The sequence below is a fragment of the Diadema setosum genome, chromosome 5, assembly GCF_964275005.1.
Source record: "Diadema setosum chromosome 5, eeDiaSeto1, whole genome shotgun sequence".
NCBI classification, from domain to species: domain Eukaryota; kingdom Metazoa; phylum Echinodermata; class Echinoidea; order Diadematoida; family Diadematidae; genus Diadema; species Diadema setosum.
The window spans coordinates 34960548-34986427 of NC_092689.1; the positions used below are offsets into that span (position 1 = coordinate 34960548).

General features: G+C 42.8%; 1 protein-coding gene across 1 annotated transcript in view; it reads right to left on the bottom strand.

Moving 5' to 3' along the window:
* Positions 1–413: 413 nt before the first annotated feature.
* The window catches only part of LOC140228691 (uncharacterized), a 147620-nt gene continuing 122153 nt past the window's right edge, over positions 414–25880 (bottom strand). Inside the window, exons 11-19 of the mRNA XM_072308958.1 lie at positions 24925–25018; positions 23653–23802; positions 22197–22281; positions 19462–19624; positions 18621–18785; positions 16542–16613; positions 10864–11127; positions 9996–10131; positions 414–9495 (exon numbers count right to left, since the gene is read on the bottom strand). Of these exons, the coding sequence (XP_072165059.1) occupies positions 3917–9495; positions 9996–10131; positions 10864–11127; positions 16542–16613; positions 18621–18785; positions 19462–19624; positions 22197–22281; positions 23653–23802; positions 24925–25018 (6708 nt within the window). The 3' untranslated portion in view covers positions 414–3916. The remainder of the gene's footprint in view (positions 9496–9995; positions 10132–10863; positions 11128–16541; positions 16614–18620; positions 18786–19461; positions 19625–22196; positions 22282–23652; positions 23803–24924; positions 25019–25880) is intronic.

Sequence of the window (25880 nt, forward strand, 5' to 3'; positions counted from 1 at the left end):
GTGCACATACATGTATTATACTGTAATTGAGGAATGTCTGGTATGTTTGCCTAAACAAATGTTGTTTATAGCTCTCTGGAAATCATTACAAATTCCCTTTTTTCTTTTTCTTTTTTTCATAGCTAGAGCTGTAGATACCTATGTAAGAGTTCAAATGCATGTTGGCAAGTGTAGCACCTATAATACTTCATCACATTTAAAAAAATCATTTCAACTACTGTATTGTCATAAGTTGACATGAATGCCTTTGCACAAACAAAGACCACAGAAGCATGTCTAGAGACCGGATGTCCTTAAAACCAAAAGCTAAAGAGTATAAAATTCCACAGACTTACAAGAGTTTAATTAAATTTCAATACCTAATTATTTCACAGAAACAACAAAACATAATGAATCATAGAAACACAGAACAGTTAGCTCAACATCTTAATTTATTTCCTTTTTCTATATACAAGTTTACATAAACAATCTGTACACATGAGCTTCAGAATGTTAGGTTTTTTTTTTCATCAGTCGTACATCTAGCTTCAAACAAAACTAATGTGCGCCATGTACTGTCTAAAATACAGAGATTTTGTACACAACGTGAATAATATGCTAGTAAAATACACTCCTGCATTTTTTTTTAAGTTATCATTTTTTTTTTCAAATTTTTTATTTTTGCCTTCTCCAAGCAAAATGTGGTGGATGGATAGTCTACACGCTTATAGTACAAGAACTCATCGCATTACATCAAAAGTGAAGATTGGTGTACAAAACGAGATGTAAGAGACGAAAGTTGCTGAAGGGAATAGTCACATCAACACATAATGAATATCAAAGCCAAAATATGTATCATAAAGTATTTTTGTTTAGATACAGAATACACCATTGCTTTGCACTGGTTTCAAAATATTTCCAAAGAGAACATATTCACCTTTTATCACTTTTGTAAATAAATTCAGAGACACAACAGAACACAAGGTTCTTTTAATAATCGATACATACAAGTTCCTTCTTGATTGTATATAGTCTATGTTCCTTTTTATACAAAATGTACACTGTCAAAATTTATATTGATAAACCTTCACTGCCCAACTGTCAAAAATAGTTTTTACTCTGTTTCGTGTTACCACATTAGATAATCAAACACAGAAATTCATAAATATAAACCTACATATATATTTCAAACACATTCCCTTCATTTTTAGGTTCTTCAATTCAATCAACTCCTATATACATTAATGCCTCACCTAATTTAAAAATAAGAAAAATCACAAGACGAAAAATTTGTAGCTATACATACACCCAATCTGCAAATTCAAATTTGTACACGTCAGTATATATATTATCCATTGTCTGTGCCACACAACATCAAAAACCAAAACAATAGAGGAAACAAAAAATACAAACATGGCTGGTAACTTTTGTAAAACAACGATTTGTTCAGAACAGGCAACATAAGTTTAAGAAACTCAACCATACAGGTCATCAAATAAAAAAAAAAAAATAAACACACACACACACACTCTAAACTAATATGAAACAATGCACACAAACCATGTAGTATAATGTCAGTGAGTGGCTTTGTACACAAACTTACACTCTGTCTCACAGCCTGGCTAGAAAAAGTATATATTGTTCTCTTCATATGACTATGTATTTACACAGTTGGTTTAGCCGGATTACATATAGAGTTGTATTAAGGAAATGACCGTACAAGATTTCAGGGAGTAGACACTGCACCTCTTCAATTAAACCTTACACTAATTTCTACACACTACGATATTGAACACCTTGGCTCTACATCTCAAGGAAAAAAAAGGGGAAGAAGAGGAGTTAACTGATAAAACCTATAGTAAAATTACTGAACAATGTGCCACACACGCAACTGATAATGTGTGAGATAGGCGATTATCATCTCCAACTCCTGCAGCCAAAGATCTAGTACACACAACAAACTGGATAAGGAGGCTCAGTATATCCTCTTCCCCACATTTAAAGAAAAACAAAAATAGACTAATAAAAGTGTCTACAACAACCAAACAAGAACATACCTACTTTGTAAAATTTCCATTGTTTCTTTCTCTTTTTTTGACACATAACTAACAAGCATCGAGTACCTTACGCCATATGCATTCCTGTTTAAAAAGAAAAAATCCCAACAACCTACACGATCAATTGTCAGATTCCATCCCTCCCCCGCGCCTTCTCCTATTTCATAATGGAGAGTTCAAGGAGACGTCTGTTATATTGGAATAGACCGTTTTAGCAATGCATTTACATTCTGTGCATGCTTTGTGCACAAAAGTTGCCCTCAACCACAAAGCATGCAGGAGGCTTGCCCTACCTAGCAACAACTATGTGAATTCCTGCCGAAGGAGCTTGATTTGAGGAAGCAGTTGAATGAAATGCTTCCTTAATTGGCTGTAGGAAAAGAAACATTCATAAAATGTAGTACATTACAGAAACGGTCCATTGCGCTGGGTATGTTATCTTGATCCCCTTCCTCTCATACTGCTTACTCCAGCTTCAGCATTCTTTAGAAAGTAACATATTTTTCCTCTTTTAACACAAGTAATCACTTAGGAATTAAGAGCATGCCCTTGCCTCAGTTTGGAAATCCTCACTTCATTTTCATTCAAACATTTTGGCTGTTTCATAGTTCACATCAAGATCAAATCCAACTGTCATATGAAGGCTGCCGAGTCAAAATGTCAACTGCTCCACACACCCTAAAAGCCCTGTGATCACATTACATCACAGTACACCTACATGAAAAATTGAAATTGAAAATTGAAAGTCCATAAAGTGGATGGATGTCATATATCTTAGTAAGAGTGGTGGTCAGCTACAAGAGCTGGAAACAAGGACGAAAGCATGCAGAGATGCAGAGCACAGAATGCATTCATCGTGTGGCAAACAATGTGTGACAAAAATTGATGGCAATCAAATAGACCACCATTAATAAAGAGTACTATTCCTGGACAGCAAAAGAGATTACGGTCAAACAATAATTTACTACAGGATGTGACACAAGTTCTTTGACATAATTCGATAAAATTCCCTCCACACAAACAACCCATGAGTTACTGGCACGCTAAAAGCTCCCTGTACAGACAAATTGGGCTACACGTATTCTAGCAATGTTAAGTAATTTCTCGTTATGCCGCTGAGGTGAACTTGCTACTGACCATATCTGACTTGCATTAGACTACCACGGCAAATAATCAAGATCCGTTCCCCTTCCTTTCCATTCCTGGCCTTTTCATTTACCTTCCTAGCTCTGAGGAATGACTAACATTATACAGATTTGTTTGGCCAACTATTTGAACAAAGTGAGATTCTGCACACTCGACCTAGTTGACAAAATCTTCTATAGTATACCCTGAGTTTTCTATTTAAACGTTTTCCATAATTGGTAAAATCAAAATGCAAAAAAAAAAAAAAAAGTGTTTTCCATTGACAAATTGACAATATGAACATGAGCAATTTTGATGTTTCAAAAATCTGAAAGCATGAATGATGTGATTTTCTGTAATTTACAATGCCACATTTGGGCTTGCCCACTTCTCCATCCACAGAAACATCAAGTATGCTTCAGATACACATGTACACTCTACGGTTGAAGTTTCTTCCTTTGCCAACTGATGACCAAAGAATTCAACACACTTCAACATGCATAACTTAATATCCTTGTGAAACAATTCCACCTGGCCTTTCCATGTGTTTTACTTTTGTTTGTCTTGAACATGCCCTCGCAGTTCCCGGGCACAAAACTGTAAACGAGGCATAATCAGTCATTTTTAGACATAACAAGGTGACATTTGTGGGAAGGCTGAAGTTGTGACATTGGCTCTCAACCACTGGTTTTTGGTTTGTTTTGTTACTTCCCAATAGAGAACCTAAAACTCTGCTTGTACTGCGTAAGAGTTTGTTACTTCCAGCTGCATCCTTTGTTGACATCGGGGGTGTAGGTACGCCTCATCATGGGCTGCCCACCCATCGACGGCTTCATGAAGCTGTAGCCCGGGTACATGCCCTGGTTGTGGATGGACTGCTGCCTCGTGGCTGCCATGTTCACCATCTGCATCTGCATAGCGGAGGGTTGCTCCATAAAGCCCGCGTGGTTGCCGGCGTGGAAGTTGTTGGACATCATGCGCGCCGGCATGCATCCGTTGATGGGGCCACGGGGGTGTCGCGGGGACGTCGGGTAGCCACGGTAGTAGTTGTACTGGGATGCGTTGTACTGCTGCTGGACCGACTGCATCACATTGTGGTGGTTGGAGGGACTGTGGGTGGGGGGTCCCTGGAAGTGGCTGTAGTGTTTGTAGTTTGGGTGCATGTGCATGGCCTGCGCCGCGGCGCCCGGTGGCTGGGCGGCAGCAATCTGCTGCTGCATGTGTGGCAGGTGTTGGCCATAGTGTTGCTGCTGCTGGTGTTGTTGTTGCTGATGGTGAAGCAAGGCAGAGGAGTTCATCTGGTTGGCGTGCTGCTGCTGCGACATCTGGTGCTGGTGGTGCTGCTGCAGCTGCTCTGCTCTCTGCTGCTGGATCGTGGCCACCCGTCTCTCTGGCCTCTGCATCTGCTGTACCATGGTTTCGTGCCTGGCCTCTTGTGCGTGAGACGTCATAGCATCCTGGCGGTGCTGTGAGAATGTCCCTTGGCGGTGGGGCGTCCTGGCATCTCTCCGCTGCTGCGTGACAATGTCAGATAACTGGGGCGTTATTGCTTGCCTCTGAGAAGTCATGTTGACATTGTCCATGATGTGAGGGGTCATGGCATCTTCTCGATGCGGGGTGGTGGTCTCCTGCCGCTGCACCACCATTGCCTCTTGCATATGAGGTGTCATCGTCTCTGAGCGGTGCGCAGACATGGCCTCTGTCATGTGATGGGCCATGGTCTCCGGTCTGTGTGGAGTGGCAGCATCTCGCCTCATTGTCTCCTGCATGTGCTGAGTCATGTCAGTCCTGTGTGGGGTGGTGGTGTCCCTCCTGGCATCTGCCATATGTGATGCCACACTCTCAGGTCTGTGCCCCATTATTTGATCTTGCATGTGGGGGTTCATGGCATCCGGTCTCAAGGCTGCCATCGGCTCTTGCCTCCGCTGGTGCATGGTCTCTTGCTGCATGTGAGCAGTCATATTGGTCTCTGGCAAGTGGGATGTCATGGAGTCATGGCGGTGGCGAACCATTGCCTCTTGTCTGTGGGGTGTCATAGCATCCGGTCTCTGCTGCGTGAGCACACTTTGCCTCTGCTGTGACATTAGGTCTTGCCGCTGCTGCTGCTGCTGCTGAGCCTGGGGAACATGATGCTGGATGGCCGCTGACCCGTGACCCTGCATGGCTTCCATGCTGTGCTGCTGTTGCAGGTCTGGTCGAAGTTGTCCCATACGCTCTGCACCATGATGGCTCAGATGATCAGTGCTTTGAGCAACCCGGTGATCAACAGCAGTTTGCTGCACAGCTGATGATTCCACACCCTGATGTTGCTGATGTTGCTGTTGCTGCTGCTGTTGCTGCTGCTGTTGCTGCTGTTGGTGCTGCTGTTGCTGGATGAGTTCACCACCAGCTATGGATACCCTACGCTGTGGTGCTTGACGGTGGGCTTGGGAAACAGGAGGAGTGATATTCCTCTGCATGTGTACCTGAGAATTTTGAATGGGGGGAGTTTGTACAGGGGGCGGAGTTGGATTCTGAGGTGGGGTCAGGTTGGCTGTTGGCTTTGGTGATCTGGGAATAGTAAGAGGAGTATTAGGCAAAATATCATTGGTCAGCTGCTGAAGTTTGGCTAAGCTACTTGTGGATCCATTGCGGTTCTGGCCTTGCTGTCCACCTGCACCAAACATGACATTATTGTTGGAGTTATTACCATTGTGGCCAGTGGGAGAACCAAGTGGTGGCTTCATGACACAGGATGACTGGTGTTGGCCCATCGGAGAACAGACTTGAGGACTGCGCATCTGGGGGCTGCACACTGGAGCACTGTGCATTTGAGGACTGCATGACGTAGCTGAGGTAATGACTGGACTCTTCACTGGCGGCAAGCTCATGGCAGGGCTGCATGCCTGGTTCGTGCTCCGCGCAGGACTGCATGTCTGAACATAGGCCGGGCTGCACACCTGGTTGTTATTGAGTGCAGGACTGCATACCGACCCACTGTTCATAACGGGGCTGCACACCTGCGCATTATTCAAACTAGGGCTGCACATGGCGCTGTTGTTCATTGCTGGACTACACATCTGGGCACCCATGGCTGGACTGCAGACTTGAGGGCTCTGCATGCTATTCAACTGGTGTGGACTATTCATTTTGCCGAGCTGTGGACTGTTCAATGAGTTCCTTTGAGGGCTTATGCTAGGCACTGGTTGACCCATGCCAGGTCTGCCTGGCGGGCTCGTTTGCTTGGGGCTGTAACCCTGTGGCTGGGGTTGCGGTTGCTGTTGCTGTTGTGGGGGCTGACCCATGTTAGTACTGCACATATCCCCGTGAGGACTGCTCAAGTTGTGATGCATTTGTGGACTGCTTAAGCTACCCATACCCCTCACGCCTGCCATGCCGGGATTTCCCATCACGTCTGTCTGGTCGATGCTAGGCGGGTCAGCAATCTCCATGCAGATGCTGAACCGCTTTGTTGGGTTACTGCACGGGTGGTATCCCATCTGCGTGCTGTGTTGAGTCATGTCCCCTGAATGACCGTAGTCTGGCATTCCCATGGACTGCATGTTGTCATGCGGACTGCCACCCATCGGGTTCTGCAGGCTACTTTGGCAAGACTGCATGTTCTGGTGGTGCATTGGCATCTGTCCCTGAGAGCTCATCATTTGAGACTGCTGGTCTGCCTGGGCACTCTGAGCTGCCTCCATGTGCTGCTGGCCATCAAGGTGTACATTAGTGTCCATGCACTGTGCCTCCACTTGATGGGTAACCTGGGTCTCCATATGCGGAGGTGTTTGGTTCACAACTTGCTGGGCCTGCTGATTCAGGAGTTGTGGCTGCCCAGCCATCATCTGCGCGCCTGTGTTCAGAACACCTGTCACACCGTCCAGCATTTGGGATGTTGCATCAATGGTCTGTGTGGCATCCATGGGCGGCAAGGTGTCAATGACAGGTGGAGTTTCCATGGATTGGGGTGTTGGCATTGTGTTGGGGATGTCCATGATTTGCCTGTCGATAGCCTCCTGGGCCTCCATCTTGTTGGAACCTTCCACAGAAGACAAGGCAGAGTTGATGCAAGGAGGCGACGTGTCGAGAGATTGGGGCGTGTCCATGGGTGGAGGCACATCCACGCCCGAGGTATCAGGTGGTAACGACGGAGCAAGGTGTTGGTCATCCAAGTTAAGAATGTCCATTTCGTTACAGTCACTCCTGGGCCTCATCTCCGATGACTCGCTACCGCTGAAATTCTGAAAGTCAGATTCAGAGGTGACTGGATACGGAGGGTTGTCACTCTCAGGCATGCAATGTACAGCTGAAATGTCATCCCTCACAGGACTGGAATCGATCTCAATAATGGATTCAATAGCCTCAGCTGTCTCCATGTCCTCCGCCTCAGTAGGCTCCATGATCTGTCGCGTGTCTGGCTGACTGTAACTACTGTCCATGTCACTCTGCATATGGCTGCGCTCAAGCTCTGCATTGTCCTCCATGTTGTCCTGATGACTGTTGTCATCTGAAGTTTCTGCACATTGGTCGCTGAGGGTACCATCAATCTGTTCCTTGGACATTTCGTCACCATTATTCTGTTCGTGGGGAGGCGTGTTTGGAGTTGAGTTTACACTGACTTCACTACCTTCAGGTCTGTTCTCATCATTCGTTGTCAATTCATGAACCTCTTCATCAGACCTTGCATCCCTAATATCCTGTTCAGTACTAGCTGGCATTTCATCATCAAAACGTTCTAGGACAGGACTGGGGTTATTGGACTTGGGGCTGACTACAGGTGAGTCAACCTTCGCAAGAATTGGTGGTTCACTGTGATCGAGCCCATCCTGCTCTCTGACTGAACTCTCCAAGGTTCTGTGTTCATCATCTGCCTCTTTCCTGTTGTCTTCCTCCTTTTCATCCTCTGATGCCGATGCGGAGGACGAGGAGGATGAAAATGAAAGATTGATTTCTTTCTCCTCACTCATACTTATCCGGGGCACAACGGTATTCTCTACATCTTCTACCACCGTCTTCTGAGTACTGAGTTTTTCAGGCATGTCATTTATGTCTGTATCATCACCATCACTGTCATCTTCTGTTTTATCAACGTCCTCATCTTCCGTACCTTTCTCTGCAATTGTGCACTGGATTTCCATTTGTTCATCAGCCTTTACATTCAGGTCCCTTGGGGGTTCTTCTTCATCCATCTTTTCAGTGTTATCGTCACTTTCAGTATCACTGCTCTCTGCCCGCTCATCATCACTACTCAACTCGGTATCAGCCTCTCTCCCCTTCTCTACTTCCTCTTCATCAAGGGCGTGAGAATTGTCATCTAAATCGCCGTCAGAGTCATCGTCATTGACGACATTGCCAGCGGGTTCACCCGAATCTTCAGTCTTGCTGTCAGCATTATTCCACACTGGACCGTTACTCTTAGCTGGCTCTTCTGTCACAGACGGCTCCTGGGTATCGTTGTCACTTTCACTACTGCTGTCTGAGCTGCTGCTACTGGAGCAACCAAGACCGTTTACACATTCCTTCGTATTGCTTGTGCTCTTTGAATCAGTCTCTGGCACAGGTTCCTTGCTCCCCTTGGCATCGGAGGTAACTGACACTGGCTTGGTGCTATTTGCATTTTCATCTTCTTTTTGAGTTCCCGCTTTACCTTTTGCCAAGGTACGAAGTGCAAGATCGTCATCATCACTGTCACTATCCGACGAGGAACTCATATCTATGGGGGTGTACTCCACACGCTTGCTCCTTTCAACCTTTAGAGGTGGCGGTTTCTTTGGTCGATTAACAGGTGTCGTCATGCTCAGCAGCCTCTTGAAGTCCTCCTCATCATCAGATGACGAGCTCGTTTCGTCAAAATCGCTCAGAGACCCAGGTAAGGGTGCTGGGATTTGGGTGCTTGGCAAAGTGGAGGTCTTTGGTGTAGAAGGTGCAACAGGGGGAGGAGGAGGAGGAGCTAGCTGGGTTTTTGGCTTTGGCTTTGGCTTCTTCTTCCTCTCCCACAGAGGCACTCGCTTTCGTCGTCTCCTGCGCTTCTTCACTGCTGGTGGCCCATCTGCTGTTGGTTTTGCCCGCTGGAGCCCCCTAGGCCACCCTCGCCTTTGCTCTGTGGGGGTAGCGGGCTCTCCGTTTTTTGGACGCCCTCTACTGTTCGTGGTGGTCGACGTGGAACTGACGCTGGGCCCCGCTGCCTTGGAGTTGGTGGCTGACAGGGGAGGCCTGCCTTTTGGACGCCCGAGCCTGGTTTGCGGCTTTGGGTCTTCAAAGTCACTGTCAGGGCTGCTCAAGCCACCGTTGACTTCCTGTACATGTTTGGCTTTGGTGTACAGCTTCCCTCCAGCTCCTTTGCCTCCTTTGGCTGCAACAGAACATAATCCATTGACACTCATATTGAATCCATACCGAATTTCATATGAAGACACAAAAAGATCAATTCAACTGTCTCTCCTATCAGATTCCACATCCCAATCATTGCACTTTGATATCTTTCAAAATGTGGAAAAAAACTCTTCAAACACCAAAAGGACATTTGAGTTTCTGGAATAAATGCTGCACAGACATACAGGGTGACTTAAGGCAACTATAGTATCAAGGACAAAGGAATTGTAAATACAGCCCATATGCCATTTTTATTTCCAGTCTTCTAGTCTATACATGTATGCAAATACAGTTAGTTGTGTCATTATTTCATGAAGAAGTCGAGGCTTTATGTAATCCTCCTGAGTTGGATGACACATTGAAAAACTTCACTCACATACAGGACAAGAAAAGTTAATATTTGTTTGATCAAAAGAGAGAGGAAGCGAAATACATTAGAGGCAAAGCTGCTTAAGAAATGCAGAGCTGGGATATACTTACAGAGAGCCTTTTTAGGGCCCTTCGTAGGCGCTGTCAGTTTGCTCTTCAGTACGTCCTTGGACTTTGAAGGCCCTCTGAGGGGTGACTTCATCTTGGATTTGGCAAGCTTGGGTGGGGACAGTTTGGCTTTGTCCATCTGGAAAATGGAAGAGGCAAGCTGAAGCATTATTCTAAGAGTAATTTGGTGGGCAATGCAAACTTAACACACACATACAAACACACACACACACAAACAATAGTTTTTCCTTTGTTCCTGCCAAACCTGCTGACAGTGGACCTGTTGCAACTGCAAGGGATGTGTGCTGTTTGCTTTGAATCATAAACTGATTTCCATCATGCATTTCATAAAACAAATGAGGTATCCCACTCAAAATTTTGAATGAATGACCCATACTCTTGGCCAAATGTGGCAACATCTACAATCACCTTTGTTTCAGCTTTCCATTTACACTGCATGATTGACCCAAGAGTCTGCTGCATGCAGCATTGACAACAGCCCAGCTGGGCAAGAGGGTGGGAGTGAACGTAACAAGGCAAATATTGTACCTTTTCTGTGGTGAGCATTCATTAAGTAAAATGTCATGTTAATTTTGCATGAAGCTTGAAGAGTCTGGTCGTAATTTCTGCCGTGTTTGGTGAAGTTGTCTAGCTATTTAGGAAAGGTCACAATTTTTTCTAATGTTGCTATGTTTGGTACAGACAATGTGAATGGCCCAAACATTTAAGACTGCATTCAGGCATAGGAGGTGCAAAGAATGTTAGTCATTCGAATACTGTATAACTGATGAGATAACTATGATTATAATGAGCACTTTTAATGCCGTAATTTGTTGTGGGCAAGGACTGACTAATGCCACTTCCCACTTACCTTGGAGTTCTTCTTGTTTTTCAGGGGCGACTTCAGCTTCTTCTTCAGAGTTGTTCTGAGGGTGGCACTCTTTGATCTCGCCAGCTCAAGGTCTGGCTTGAGAGAAGCCAGGCTGTCCCTCTCAACGATGGGATCCAGGGTGGGCGAGAGGAGGCCCTCGCTCTTCTTCCGTTTCGGAAGAGGCTCGTCTGCTGCTGCTGCCACGGACTCCAGGATGGGGATTTTCCGGCGTCGCTTCCGACCTCGTTTCCGCCTCGTGTACACCTGAGGAGGGAGGGGGTTGAATTCATGTGTTCAAAGATCTGGCACTCATCAAAATCCTACTGGTAAACAGCACTGGCCAATGAGTAGTACTGACATTGACAAATCTAGTTCGGTTTAGACTTTCCTCACAGTATTTCTGCAATTATCCTGAGAAGTCATCGAGGCGGAAAGCTTTTACTGCTTCTCATTGAAAGATTTTAAATTGCTATCAAAAGATTTTCTTGCCGCAAAATGTTTGATTAAAAGCAGGAACTTGAAAACTTTCAATTTTGATATCACTTCAAAGTCACAACCTGAACCAGTCTATGAATACTTGCTCACTGTGAGTCTCATTCACATCAGCAGTACGAGGTTATTGATATCAACTGTACATTAGCTACAAGTTGTGAGATGTTGTTGCTAAGTTTCTAAGAAACAAAAACAACCGACATTCAAACAGTGACATCTAAGTTCATTTCATACATTTTGAAGGAGGGCATTTTAAAGTAAATACCAATCTTTCCACACATAACAAACAATGTGCTGATGTGCATTCATACGAATACACAAGTAATCCACTAATTCAGCTACTCAATGAGATACAGTGCAATTAGGAACAGCGAAATGATGTCAGACTTGCACATGATCACATGGGCATTGGAAGGATGTTAACAACCACAAAATACACAACCGACAAAAGAGAGTTGTGCACTCCAGATGCATGCATAACACTAACATGTCTAGTGCCACTATACAATACTGTTCAACATAGCATAGCATACTAACGGATAGATGGTGATTTACAAGGAAACTAAAAAACTACAAGGACAAAACTAAGAACAGGATCTAAACAATACGAAAGAACAAGTTAATACATTGTTGAAAAAAAGCAAAGACTTTTAAACAATTGTATCATCCAGCCACTTGGTGAGCTGAGATGTGAAATAAGCTTTATGCCTACTTATACGTTGATGGGCCTTGGACATTTGTTGCCTTGACTATTGTTGTATCTTTTTTAATGATACAGGAAAATAAAGAAATGCACAACACAGTTAATCTGATGGTGTGGAATTGGAAAGGAAGACAGTGTAGAAAAGCATTCTGAAAGAGGGACTGGATCAGCCGAGGCTATTACTGCTGGGAGACAAAAATACATTATCTTGGTACTGTGAAATGACCTTGGCACAGCACACATGCAGGGGAATCACCACAACGTACATGGACCAATAAAATCAACCCTCATTCGATTGATCATTTTATTACTGAAAAGTGTATATACTGATAAGTTTTCACGCAGGGTGGGGTACATCCAGCTCAGGGATAAGGTGATGAATATCAAAGTTTTTGAGCAAAAATGCAAAATATCCATGAAGTTTATTTACCCTATACTAACCCAGCATGCAAACCTGTCTCCCATTATAGTGCCATATTTAAATATCAAATGTGTTTAAAAAAAAAAAAGTTTGAAAAATTTAAATGAATAAATAAAACTTGATAAAAAATGTAAGAATTCCAGTATGATGTTTCTTCACCCTGAACTAAAACCAGCATGCACATTAGTCTAAAAAAATACAACATTCAATATTTGAAAACAAAAAACAAAAACACAGACCTCATTAAAGGAACATTTTTCCAATATAATAGGAGAAACCATACACTTATAAGTCTGAAAACACATCAAGCCAAGGGCCGAGTCAATCTATTTTTCAATTTTTGTGAAGTGCACCTCATTTCATTTTGATGATATTTTATTAAACATGTAAATGCCAAGAGTCATGAAAGTCATCACATGCTAGATATTGCAAAAGCTTCTTAATACCATACTATTTTTTCCACTAACGTTAACCTCCAAACTCACATCTACTGAAGGATTACACATTGAACTACTACTAGGCAGGCATTCATTAACGAGAGCAAGAAGGGCGGAGCAGATAATAACAGAGATTTTATGTAGTCTGAAAGGCCGTATGGAGTTCTTCCGAATGGGCTTCCCCTGGCTTTGGCCTTGAGCGGAGGCTAAGTTGGGAGGATCTACGTCGGGCAACACAGATTCTACGAGCAAAGAAAAAACTGTGGCGGGGAATACTACTTGGGAGGAAACGGCACTCGGGGGGGGGGGGGGGGGTGGGGGGGAGGACGCAGTGATACTGCTTGTCATGTCAAAACCAGCCACAGAAGCCCTCCTCTCACCTCCTTGGTTAGATCAGGGGGGAAACTATCAAAAGTTTCCTCCAGCAGACGGGAGTGGTCTTTGAACTGCATTGGGGGGCGGGGCAGTGTGAAAGAGGGGGGAGAAAGAGATGAACACATGATTGAATGTGTGTCTTTCTTTTGTGACTGTGTGTTTGTGTGTGATGGTGTTTTTTCGTAATATATTTCATTGGATGTTTTGCCTTCATGTTGCATGTTTATTAATTTAATTGAATTACTGTAGTTGATTTTGATGTGCCAGTGGAAATGAAAATGTCTGATTTTTTTTTGTTTTTGTTTTTTGTTTTGTTTTGGTGTGAATGCTCACATTGAGAAAAGGCTCATTAATTTTGAATGATTGTCTTATGTAAATTCGATGAAATAACATGAAAAACATGGGTGAGGAAATATTCTTGTCTGTTGTGACCAAATGATGAAAATTTGTCACTTTGTACAATAATACCAGTTTAATTTTTTGTATTATTTGAATGGAATCGAACAAATATGGGGGAAAAAGTGTAAGTGCCTCTGTGTGTGTGTGTGTGTGTGTGTGATGACTAGCACTTGCATGTGAGACACACAGAAGACTTCTAGTTTGTTTGATCACTGTTCTGAAAATTTTGCACATGCTATCGTGTGAGACTTGATGACAAAACGCCTTATTCTTGTGTGAATGATGAGAATGCATAGGAGTGAGTACAAGATACGGCACGAATGCAAGACTTTAAACGAGTACAGAAGTGAGCTGGAGAATGAAGACAGATGAATCTAGGACAGCTGTCACTCTGGGGGTGCGGACTGTATGCCGGAATGAAATAAAGTTTGTCGTTAGCATTCATTCGTCAGACAACCAGCACAGACAACAAAATCGTCCCTTCTCAAGAGACAGTGTCTGTGCGCAGGGTAAAAAAAACACAAATTGACATAGTCTTGCCAGTGGCCTGAAGGAACTGGAGCTGGATGCAAAAAATGGATACCAGCGTCCTGAATTGTCTGCTTTTCCCGCTTATAATTGTAACTGCAGTGTTTCCATTAAAATTTGTATGGATCGCAAAAGGGATTTTGCGATTGTATTGAGAAATGATGAAAGCATAAGGGAACACCAAGCAAATGCGTAAAATATAAGCTCTGTGATCCCAACAATGCAGGAGAAAATGCTGACTTTACTGCAAGTAGTTTCTATCCTAGGAAAGAAAAAAAAATGATGAGAGCATAGTTGGTGAAACATTTTTGCTACACATGTAGATATGACAGGGTATAGGGAATGAAATGAAGGTAAGATTATCAACAGGCAAAGAGATGATCTTAAACAGTGGCACATAGGGACTTTATTATCTACAAATCTTACACAGATCTATAACACAAGCCTGAGAGATTTTCTGCAAGCACTACAAAACTTCACATTCTTTAGTGTGCAAAATTAGGCTGGTGAAAGCAAAAATAATTTACCCTGTTTCTTTGTCCAAACTTAGTACAATTTTTTTTTTCCCCTCAAACAAGTAAACTTGCTGTGACTTTGAACATCTAAATCTGATGTTATTTTTACAATTTTTTTTTTCAATATGATCATTCAGTCAAGATTACCCATGACACATTAATCCACTCAAAGGATTTGGGCTGAACTTTCCCTTTCTTTCCTCCTTTCTTTCTTTTTTTTTTGGGGGGGGGGGTGGGGAATTGAGTGTAACATTCAGCACAGAAGAAAATGATGTAGACACAGTCTTAAGAGTGAAAGACATATTTCACTAGCTAACAATATCATAAATTGGTTGCACAGAAGATGGGAAAAAAGATCTCTCACTTGCATTTCCCTACAGAGAAGACAGATCACAGTTTGTTTCTCTTTAACACCAGCAGTTAAGACAGTTGCATATTTCTCGAGGTGGCAATTCAAAATTGAAGCTCCCTCTCCAATGCAAGATTATATTGACAGCTCATACAAAGCACCCAAGCCAGCAACTATGTAGTTCTCATCCTTAAAAAATCAGTCTTCTGTGTACAACTTTAGTGGCTTTGATTATCCACCATATCCACCATTAACATAAGAAAAAAAAATTACACACAGTAATGTGAGAGTGTCTTACCTCAATATTATTACAACAAAAAATGGTAAAAATTCCATCTTTTCAGAACAAAGGGAGTGGGGGAACCCGGGAAGAAATATTTGGGCATCTTGTCATGAGGCCTTCACAGTATTATTTTTTGTTTCTCCTCCCAATAAAGGAATAGCACGAGATGTTAAATGAAAACTTCGTGTCACAAAGAAGGCATCGATGTTGATTACCATTAATGACATCAATTCACAGCAAACAATCACTTCTATGATGACGACAGAGTTAATCACATATATTCTCTGTTGAGACATAAAAAAGAAAACACACTGAAATTAGCTGAGAAGAGAATTTCCACTAGATTTAATAGAGGGTACAGAAATTTACAAAGTATATACATGACATAATCGACCCCCCCCCCCCCACCAAAAAAAAAAAAAACAACCCAAAAAAAAAGGAAAAAAAAAAAAAAAAAAAGAAAACCCAGCATTCTTTGCACATGCATTTCCTCCACTAAATTTCCAAAGATTCAAATTTCCCCTTACTTCCCTCTCACATGAAAAACAATTAAAAAAAAAAGAGAGATAAAAATAGAGCAATTGCCTTCTTTTACCCAATAAAAACATAGTAGGTTACTTGATACCGTGTTGATGCTCCATGCTGATAGCTGTCTTATGTCCTTGACGGTTTCAAGTCAACTTCCCCATGCACATGCATTGGGAAAAGGAGGAGAGAACTGAGGAAGGGGGGAAGGTGGGGAAGCCAGGAGGGAATATTTGAATTTGTCAAAAGCAGACAGGCAGAGGTATATGCGAAGGGGGGTGGAGCGGTTTTTCCATTGCTACAGATGACCAGCTTTTCGCTTGCAAGAAATAAGTATCGATAGTTGCAGAGAGAATCTAATGTAAAGATTGGCGACGTATTCATACAGCAGGTGCTAGCTGCAATGTAACCAACTCCTTCTGCCCGTGAACTAGGGAGAGGAGGGAGAGAGCGACCTCGAGAGAAAGAAATTATGAATGCTACAGACTTTGGCAGACTATGAGTGGTGGATGTGGTTGTCAGTGACACAGAAAGAGAGTCGAGAGCAAGAAACAGACAGAGAAAAGAGTACAAGTGTGTGTCCAAAATGCTAGAAATGAGTCTATACAGTTAGCTGACAACATAGACCCGTATGGCTGTGCTGAACCTCACCTGGTTAGTTAGTCTTGGAGGACAGTCACAGTCCTCCGCGTTGATGGAGTGGGGGTAAAGTAAGCAAGTAGACTGTTATGGGGGGGGGGAGGGTGGGCAGTGCAGGGTGGGGCAGGGGCAGGGGCAGGGGGAATCAGGGGTTTGCATCAGGGGGAGAGAGAGAAAGGGGGAACAAGAAATGGTGATAGGAAATTATACGAGGGAATACTTGAACACAAATTTCACTTTAATTTCTATAACTTCGGCAAATCAAATGGTGGTTGGTTAGAAGCATGGAAATAAGGAGTAAATCCTTGCATGATCTTGCAGCATAATATCACGCAGGTTACTTTCTATCTTTATTCAACCAAAATACAATGACCCAAGTTTTTCTGATTTAAACAGTGTTGTAAATCCTGATAGGAAAACATGTGTGGCAAAATACAATGATCCAAGTTTTTCTGATTTAAGCAGTGTTGTAAATCCTGATAGGACAACATGTGTGGCTTCAGTGTTGAAATACAGCATCTCTCATTTGATGTATCATCCTTGTCAGTACCTTTAGGCTTTCCTATCACAAACAAATGCTTGAGAAAAGGTGAAAAATCACACATTTGGGGAGCTAAACTTTAATGTATTACACTGTTTGTGATCACACTATGTGCAAAATCCCCATCCATTTACAAGTAGTATCTTTTGATCCCGACAAATTCACACTAAAAGATGGCTTTACACACTGTGACTGCTTAGAAATTCTAGAAACCCCATTCTATCATTCTATTTCTGTGCTGCTGACAGTAATCTGATATTCATCACATATTTGCTCTATTATAGAGGTATTGCAGTAAAGGTGAACTAGTGTATACAACAAAAAACCTAGAGGGAAAAATAAAAAGAATCAATGTTCTTCTCCCATCCAGGATAATGTCAGAATAACTACATGCAACAATAATATGGGGAAACTTCTCAAAATGACCACAAATGTTTAGATGTGGAAAGCCTCCTTATGCTTGCCATCCAGATTGTCAGGTAAGCCTATCTACAGATGAACTCTGGTATCCAATTACCTCGGTCAAATTTCTGATTAAAGTGCCAATAAGCAAAGTGGTGAGGAATTGAGGTATGACTGAATTTCTTTTTTAAGCCCCTTTGAATGCAAAACGCTCGATTCAGCCAGAACAAACTGTGATTCATCTGGTAAAATCCATGACTGTACACATTCTTTTTTTTCCCCCAGCAATGAGTCAAGTTTCTTTTTAAGATCAAACTAGCATCTCACAATTATGTTTAAATATCTCCATAAGCAATCTTCCTTGTGAAGAGCCAAATCGTACCTCAATCTGGTCATATCTAATCCATCATATTCGAGCAGCTATTTTTATGACATGCTTGTGCAGAACTTATCTCTCTTCTTCCATCCCACATCTTTATTCTTTCTTTCTTTGTTATTAGAACAGATTTTTATAGAGAAATCCTTGCCAATGTACATGAGTAATAACTTCAAAAGTTGGCCACTCACAGACACTACGTTTCATGCAAAGATCAGTCAAGCACAGGGTTTTGTTATCTCTCACTTTTTTCACTTTTGTGGTGGAAGTACTCTGGATAGTAGTAAAGACACATTACTTCATCCAAGCCTTGCTTAGCTGTGTCTTTATTATTTTTACACAGTCTCTTCACCTCGTTTTTATCACCTCCTTGAGATTTTTTCTTTCTTTTTTCCTCCGCAAAGAAGGAAACGGGCAATTATGAGATGCACATTTAGCATCATCCCACACACCAGCTGCTCAAGTTGCTTCATAAACAAAAGGAAGTCAGCGCACTGGAGAGGGTAGGCTCCTGCGGTTGAACTTCATCTGGATAGGCATGCGTGTGCCAATGCCACTTAAAGGGTACGACATGACTCGACTCGAGATGAAAATAAAGTAGCATAATGACTAGCGATGATAGAGATCAGCAATGTTTGGCCCCATGTTTTCACTATGCATCACGTCTGCAGTGAGAGTCTCTCTCTCTCTGCATGGTCCTTGTGTCTTTTGACGGGGTTCGCTTTGCCGCAGGCAGCGGAGGCAGAAAGAAGATCATCGACATCACACTCACCTTCTTCTTCTTCATCTTGGTCTTGACGGGGCTGGCGTCGGCCGCGTCCCTGGCGAAGATGTCCCGGGTGACCGTCAGCTTGTTCGGCGACGAGATGCGTGGAGAGAGGGAGCCCTGTCGTCTTTCTCGCTCCATGTCACTCACGAGGGCTCCCATCTTCTGGACCTGGCAGGGGGACAGGAAAGGAACAAACATATATTCCATTATAAAAAAAGAAAAAGAAGAGAGAAATGAGATGCAGGTGACTTGAAGATTACTGCTGGCCTGTCACTGCTTCTCAATGATATAAAATGCCTTCCAAGTCTTTCCATCTCACAAAGTCTTATTTCACCACAATGAATTCCGCAAGACATATACTTCAGTAAAGCATCACTTTTATGTAAGAAGACAATGCATCGTGAGGTCGTTATCTTCCTAACAAGTCTGTATTCTCACTTCAACAGGGAATCAGCTCTGGGCATCTGTGATAGCTGCTGCCAATTTGATGTCACTCTCGGTGAATATGAATGAAAGTACTCAGAAGCCCACCTACCAAGCCCATCTCTTGAGGAGTGAGAGGAACCACTTTAAATACCCTTTCACCTCCTGCCAAAGTTTGGAAGAATCTCATAGTGCACTTTCAAGAAGTTGGAGGAAAGAAAAAAATAAGCGAAGACCCTTCAGTTTTTCCTTCCTTGTGAGTATCCGAGTTCAGGGGATTGACTCACGGACCAAATGGGGCCACCCTGGATCTGAACAGGCTCCAGTTTTACTTGTTACAGACCTAGTTTAACTCAAGATGGCATAACTCAGGACAGCCTTTGGCTGCAGCATGCTTCCAAGGAAAGGAAACTGTCCTCACCTCTCTCTTCGCCTCGCGTTCCTCCTCCAAGACCGCCAGTCCGCTGACCACCAGCGGTGACCAGCGCAGCGACTCGTTGTCCAGCTCGATCCGCTTGTTCTTGCTCTGCTCCAGTTTGGTCAGGTGCCGCGTCAAGAGCTTCTTGCGTATCCTCAGCACGACCCTGGTTGCCATGGAGACCAAAAATACCCATCTTACAGTGGAGGTCAAGTGTTGATGTTAATAATGGCATGTTGACACTGACGGAAAACTAGCAAACATTAATGCACATTGAGGAAGTACACAACATAATCTTCAGTCAAATAAATATGCCAGAAAGTTTCCAAATATATATCGTGGGCAATCAGCATTGGACGATGAAAAAGAACAAGCAGACCACCAACCCAATGCTTTGTATTCTAAACTTGAAAGAAGGACAAAGAGACACTGACATTTGTGAATTTGATTGATTAACAGTAGCAATATCTTTCAGTGAGAGCCTGTCCATCTGACTCATGAACAGAGCTTGTAAACAAGTTTTGCGTGACCACACCCCTCAGAGAAATATTCACTGTCAAAAAAAGAAAAAGAAAACACACACACACAAAAAAAAATCTGAGGTTGGCAAGCAATTACAGATAGGTGCACTCTTTGGCAAGATTTTAATTTCACTGGCATGCAACAATCACATTTGGGAATTTGTCACACGTAGTTTACCCTGTAACTGTAATGAATCGTGTCTGTTTCAGAGACCGAGAAAGTACACCAAGCCATGCCAATATGTCTCTGACGATGAGAGCAGTAATGAAGAACAGAGAAACGTTCTGGGTAGGTGACCTCCCCATCACTAAGTTTTGTGGGAAAAATTCACGTGTTCTCATTTACAGCGGCACTGGGTTGTATGTCTTTCACTTCCTTCAAACGTGCCCGACAAATTAGCGCTGGTGATAAGAGTGTGTGATAGCTATCATTACAAGCGGATAATATGAACAACATTTGATGATTGCCTGATTTCACATCGAAACTAGGGGGGCCAAATAAATCTTCCCACATTCGCAAATATTTCTCAAACATTCATTCTACTGCCTGGTGGGTGCAAGACATGTCTGATATTTTGGGCTGTTTCGTTAATTTCTCAGTTCTCAATCAAACTAGTCTCCATGTGATCATTCTAAAGATGAATACCTGTTCCTTAAAAAAAATAAAAAAAAAGGAAAGAGAGAGAGAGAGAGAGAGAGAAAAAAAACATGACACTTCTGGGAAGTGAATCTCTCTCATCATTTGTTCCAGGAAATGATACAGTAGTTTCCAAGACTTACCAGAAATCAAATGTGTCACGCAATAATGTCAATGTCAAACAGCAACAGGTCCTTCAACCACCCCCCAATAGTTGCAGAGAAATGTTAAAAACCTAACTTATCTTGTCTTTGTCGGGCTTCTGTTCCCTCAGATTTTGTTCCCTCAACCACCCCCAATAGTTGCAGAGAAAATTTAAAAACCTAACTTATCTTGTCTTTGTCGGGGCTTTTCAAATTTTGCCTCCCCCTCCTCCCAAACCACCACAAAAATACCGAGAGATGATAGGAGCATACATGTTATTTTTAGCTCACCCCATCTTGGGATTTGTGACTGAGAAATGACAGTTTTTCTCAAACAGTCTTCCCTACATTCTCCGGTAATTAAAACAATCTTGTAGAGCCTTACTGAACTTTATTGTCAAACGTATGAGGTGCTACGAAAAAAAAAAAGAGTAAACAAGAAAATTATGCCTCTCAAAACCTAAAGGATAAAATAATCTGGTCATATACCTGGAGCAAGCAGCATTGAGGGATGAATACATACCCAAAAAAGGAAAAATATCTGCCAAGACGGTAGATTTTCGCTCCAAAACCGCAGTCCCAAAGGTGGCTTATGGTGACCTTTTGCGAACATGATCTAATCTTTTTTACTTTCTCCTTCCACGAGCACCACACACGCAACCGTGTTATCAATACCTTCTACATGTTCCTCATGAGGTTATAGGGGGAGAAAAAAACCCTTATCATAGTCCCTTGCATACAAAAAACTGCATGAGAAAAGTTATTACGCATTAATGTTGGCAATCTCCCTCTGTAATGCAGACTTCCTAGTCAGTTGTCCAAGAAATGGGTAATCGACTGGGAAAACATGTCAATCTTCATTTCAACACAATCATGTGATATCTGAAACGTCTTGCAAAGGACTGGGGTGGGGTTGGAATGATACAGGGGCACTACCACGAATACGCACAACCTGTCAACCAATCACTCTCCAACACTTGTCCACTTCAATCTTACCAACGTGAGGGTAATTCTGCATAACCGCATCTGTTGCTCCCAACAAAACACTTGAATTATTATCACGGGCCAATCCTCGGTCACAGTACAAATGAGTGTTGACAACGATACCACCTTCCACAGGCTCAACCGTCAATAGTTTGTTGGGCCACCTGTCATCTAGGTATTAACATGAACACAGTTCATACTGCCAAAAATGTTGCATCTATCCGATGACACTATCCAAGGGACAAACATTTAAGTATCAAGCACAATGTACCTACTGAGATAGTATCAAGCTGTTTGTTGTGACCACACAGACAAATGAATTCATCTTAATCCACTAATCCTTTGTGCCCCTAGAAGCTCCAAGTTACTCTTCTCCTACACCCTCCCCCCTCCACCATAGCAAATCAAAGTTGTCAAGAGAAAATAAATCTCATAAATATGACTATCACTTACTTGTCTCCATGTCTTCTAAGCATCTTCAGGCTGGTGAGAGTGGCTGCGATGTCGTGAGGACACATCCCCGTAGACCTGCTGATGGCTGTGAACGGGTGGAAGATGCGGGAATCCGAGGGGGGGGGGGGAGAGAAAGGGGTGGGGTGAGAAGAATGGAGGACAAAGGTTGTGTCAATTCTGATGATATTATCATGCTGGCGTAGCCCACAGTCGGTGACGGCAGGGCGACGGCCCACCGCCGACTCAATTGAACGACTGGCCGGTCGTGCGAGGCGAGCGACAAACACACCGTGCCTCTGTTGACTGGCTTCATGTCTTATTGATGCATGCACTCACCACTGTAAATTTGATCAGTTGTTCTCGGAGAACATTGCCGCACTTTGCAACCTATTCTAGGTTCCTCTCTTGTCATTTCATGAGGATGGCAAAGGCAAGCCGGAGATCTGACTCGTCCCTGGGAACTGCATCCCTGCAGCTCTGCTAACGACAATCAAATCTGGCCTAAAAAGGGGGAATCATTCACGAGAGATTCTTAAATCTACGTCAAATGACTATAAAATTACTAAAATACTTGAAAAGCTAAACACATACACACACTGGTATGGCCTTGCTCACATTACCGACAAAGCATTAACTCCACAGTCCTTTACCCTATCTGCTTTAAAAATTAATAACTCCATTATTTCAACATCTTGCTAATGTCGTCTCCTCATCACGCACTTCACATGCATGTTGATATTTCATTTTCTTGAATATGCATTGCCCAATGATGAGTCTGTTGCCGAACACAAAAACAAAATCCTGACAATTCCCATAATCAACGCAGCTGTTTCCAGCAGAACAACTGACAGTGAAGTGACACCTTGTCCAACAGAATGATTACGCTTCAAATCTGATGCCGCCCCTGGTATGGGGGTTGTCTCAGCCAAACAATTATCACGCAGTACTGGAAAAGCACTACTCTTGTCATGTCAAGCACTTGTTGGAATGGTACTTCTAGGGTTACCGTTAGCACGTCTCGGCATTGTATTGACCTTACAACCAGGCTCTAATCGATGATTTCATTAGAAAATGTTTTTGCGGTTACCCTTGACTTGGATAGACATAATTCGTCAGCATACACCTGGTTTCTGAAAAAAAAAAAAACCTTAACAACAAGAAGCATGTTTCTCATGCAAAGTGCTGTTTGTTTGTTGTTGTTTTTTTTTCTGGTGTGTTTTCTTTTAATCAGCCACAAACACTATTTCAGAGAAATCAAAATCCCCTTGAATACTTTCGCCTGCCAAGCCCCTTGAAATCTCTCTCCCTTTCCTTTAATCCCTTGCATCCCTCCCCCTTGAAATAAAACCTTCCAAAACAAACAAAGAAACAAACAAAACCACAGCTGTCCATTGTCCCACTACGCCATGCATGATGGGTAGCGGCCGGCTCTGACCAGTTGACCAGTCATAGTCACCTTTGATGGTGAGTTTCTTGGAGTCCCTGTTCCGGTGCAGGTACTCCAGGATGACGCTGCGCCAGTAGGAGCTGTAGCTGACCTTGCCCAGGTCGGACAGGGGCTTCTCAGGGGTTCCCGTCTGGCCCTCCCGCCGCGACAAAAGGTAACCTGTTAACCGACAAGACAAGAGATGACCATGATTGAAATGTTGTATCTACTTTGGTTTGCTATGTAAATGGCACGAAAGTAAGTCAGATACCCCTTACACTTGTATATATATCTAAACTAATGACCTAGCAACAATAAATGAACATTAACCAAACTATAGATGGGATGAAATCACACTTTCCCACTGAGTGTACTGTAGTTAATAAATCTTGCACATTCCAGCATAATTCACTGAAGAAATAATGCAACGGGCATCACAGAAAGTGACACTCTTACAAGTGACAACGGACATACAAACCCATGATAAACTCACTGTGTGGTTAAACAAAATGACATCAGTTTGAAATCTACAAAGTTCTGATGGACTCTCACTCACCCCTTGATTTCAATTGCTCTACATCATGATCAATTTGCTTGGGGGAGGGATCTTAACCAATCATTGTGGAGACATTTGGAAAGCTTCATATGACATTTTAAACAAAGAAAAAATCTACTTTCAGGTTGAAATCTGAGCTGAAGGCTGTTTTTAAATCCACAAGTCTGCTTTTATCACTTATCATGGACTGGTCAAACACCAGACATGGTCACAGTTACACTTCCTGGAGTTACCCATGGGTAAAATTCAGTGGAAATCAAGACTGCTTCATGAGAATGAGCTCCTGTCTGAAGGATTATAAATTCTCAACAAAGTACACTGTACTTCTTCTCTGTCAGAGTCAATCGCATCTCACCACAGTTCCTTAGGGTAGTGCTTTCCTGAGTTTGGTTATCACATCAGCTGGAGGGTCAAAATACCCCGATATACCAAAATACACAAGCATATTATGTGCATATCATGATTACTTCTGACTCAACACTGGCCTGACACATACTTAGAGTGCCTCTTATTTAACAGATGTGACAAAATTCAAGTACTGGATTTAATTGTGATCAGTTCCAGGGCTCTATATTTGATGGTAAGAGTTACATATTTTGCCAAACCTTTTAGAGATCAGTATCATGCCAATCAAAATTGTTTCAGTCCTAGGGGGTGAGAAAAAAACTGTGATAAAAATTCAACTCATATCATAATAATCATGACAACTGCAATTTTGGAGCCAAGAGCGGCAAACAGTCACTTACTGAAGTCGATGAGGAACCTGCCGTATCCTTTCCGTTGGTACATCGGCAGCGTCATGATGCAAGACACATTGTATCTCTGTTGACAATGCTTTTCCTGACAAGAAAACAGGGGGACGGCAGCACATTTGATTAGAAATTTCAGACGAGCGCACGCCAAGAGAGGAAGATCTGCTCCGGCGAAAAGCTTCATCACCTTACACATCATCCGTGCTTATTAAATTTGGGACATCCCTTTTGAAGAGGCTGACAAGGTCCAATATTGACATAATCGTCATATATTCATCGGGCACGAAGCCTGCGAACTTGCATTCTCTCTCTCTCCTCCCTCTCTCTTTGTGAGAAAGCTCTGCCTTCCACGCGGGCAGTCTAAACACTAGTACATAGGTCACGATGAAATGCATCTTTGATTGAGCTGAATGCACAGCAAAACATAATAATCACTTGTCTTTGGTGTATTTACAAAGTCTAGGCAAACATATAATACACTTACTGATACAGCTCAAATAGGAGTGCTGCTGTACGTCAATCTACGACAAACTTTTCGTGTGATATTCCACACTCTTGTTGTTTCCCTGTCCAGTACAGGAACTAAATGCCCAACTACAAGGTCAATTTGTTTATCCATCACTAGTTAGGACAAAGGGACACATGATACGTGTAAAGAGCTCACAGGTTGAAGCTCAGTATATTCTGTTACCTCAACAACACTGGATGGTTAGCTGCAGACAAGGGACATGTCCCCATCAAACACCACAAAGATTTCAGTCGGTAAGACCCAATGGCAGATGCTACAAAACCCACTTTGCTGCTTACCCAAGGCAACTAAAACTCACTTTCGAGCTTGTCTGGTGAATGGGAAATTGCCTGTGGAAAAAAATGGGGCCCCTTCACTGAAGACCCATTTCAGCACATAGGGGGAAACATATTTTGTACCCTGCTGGATCAACCCGTTACGT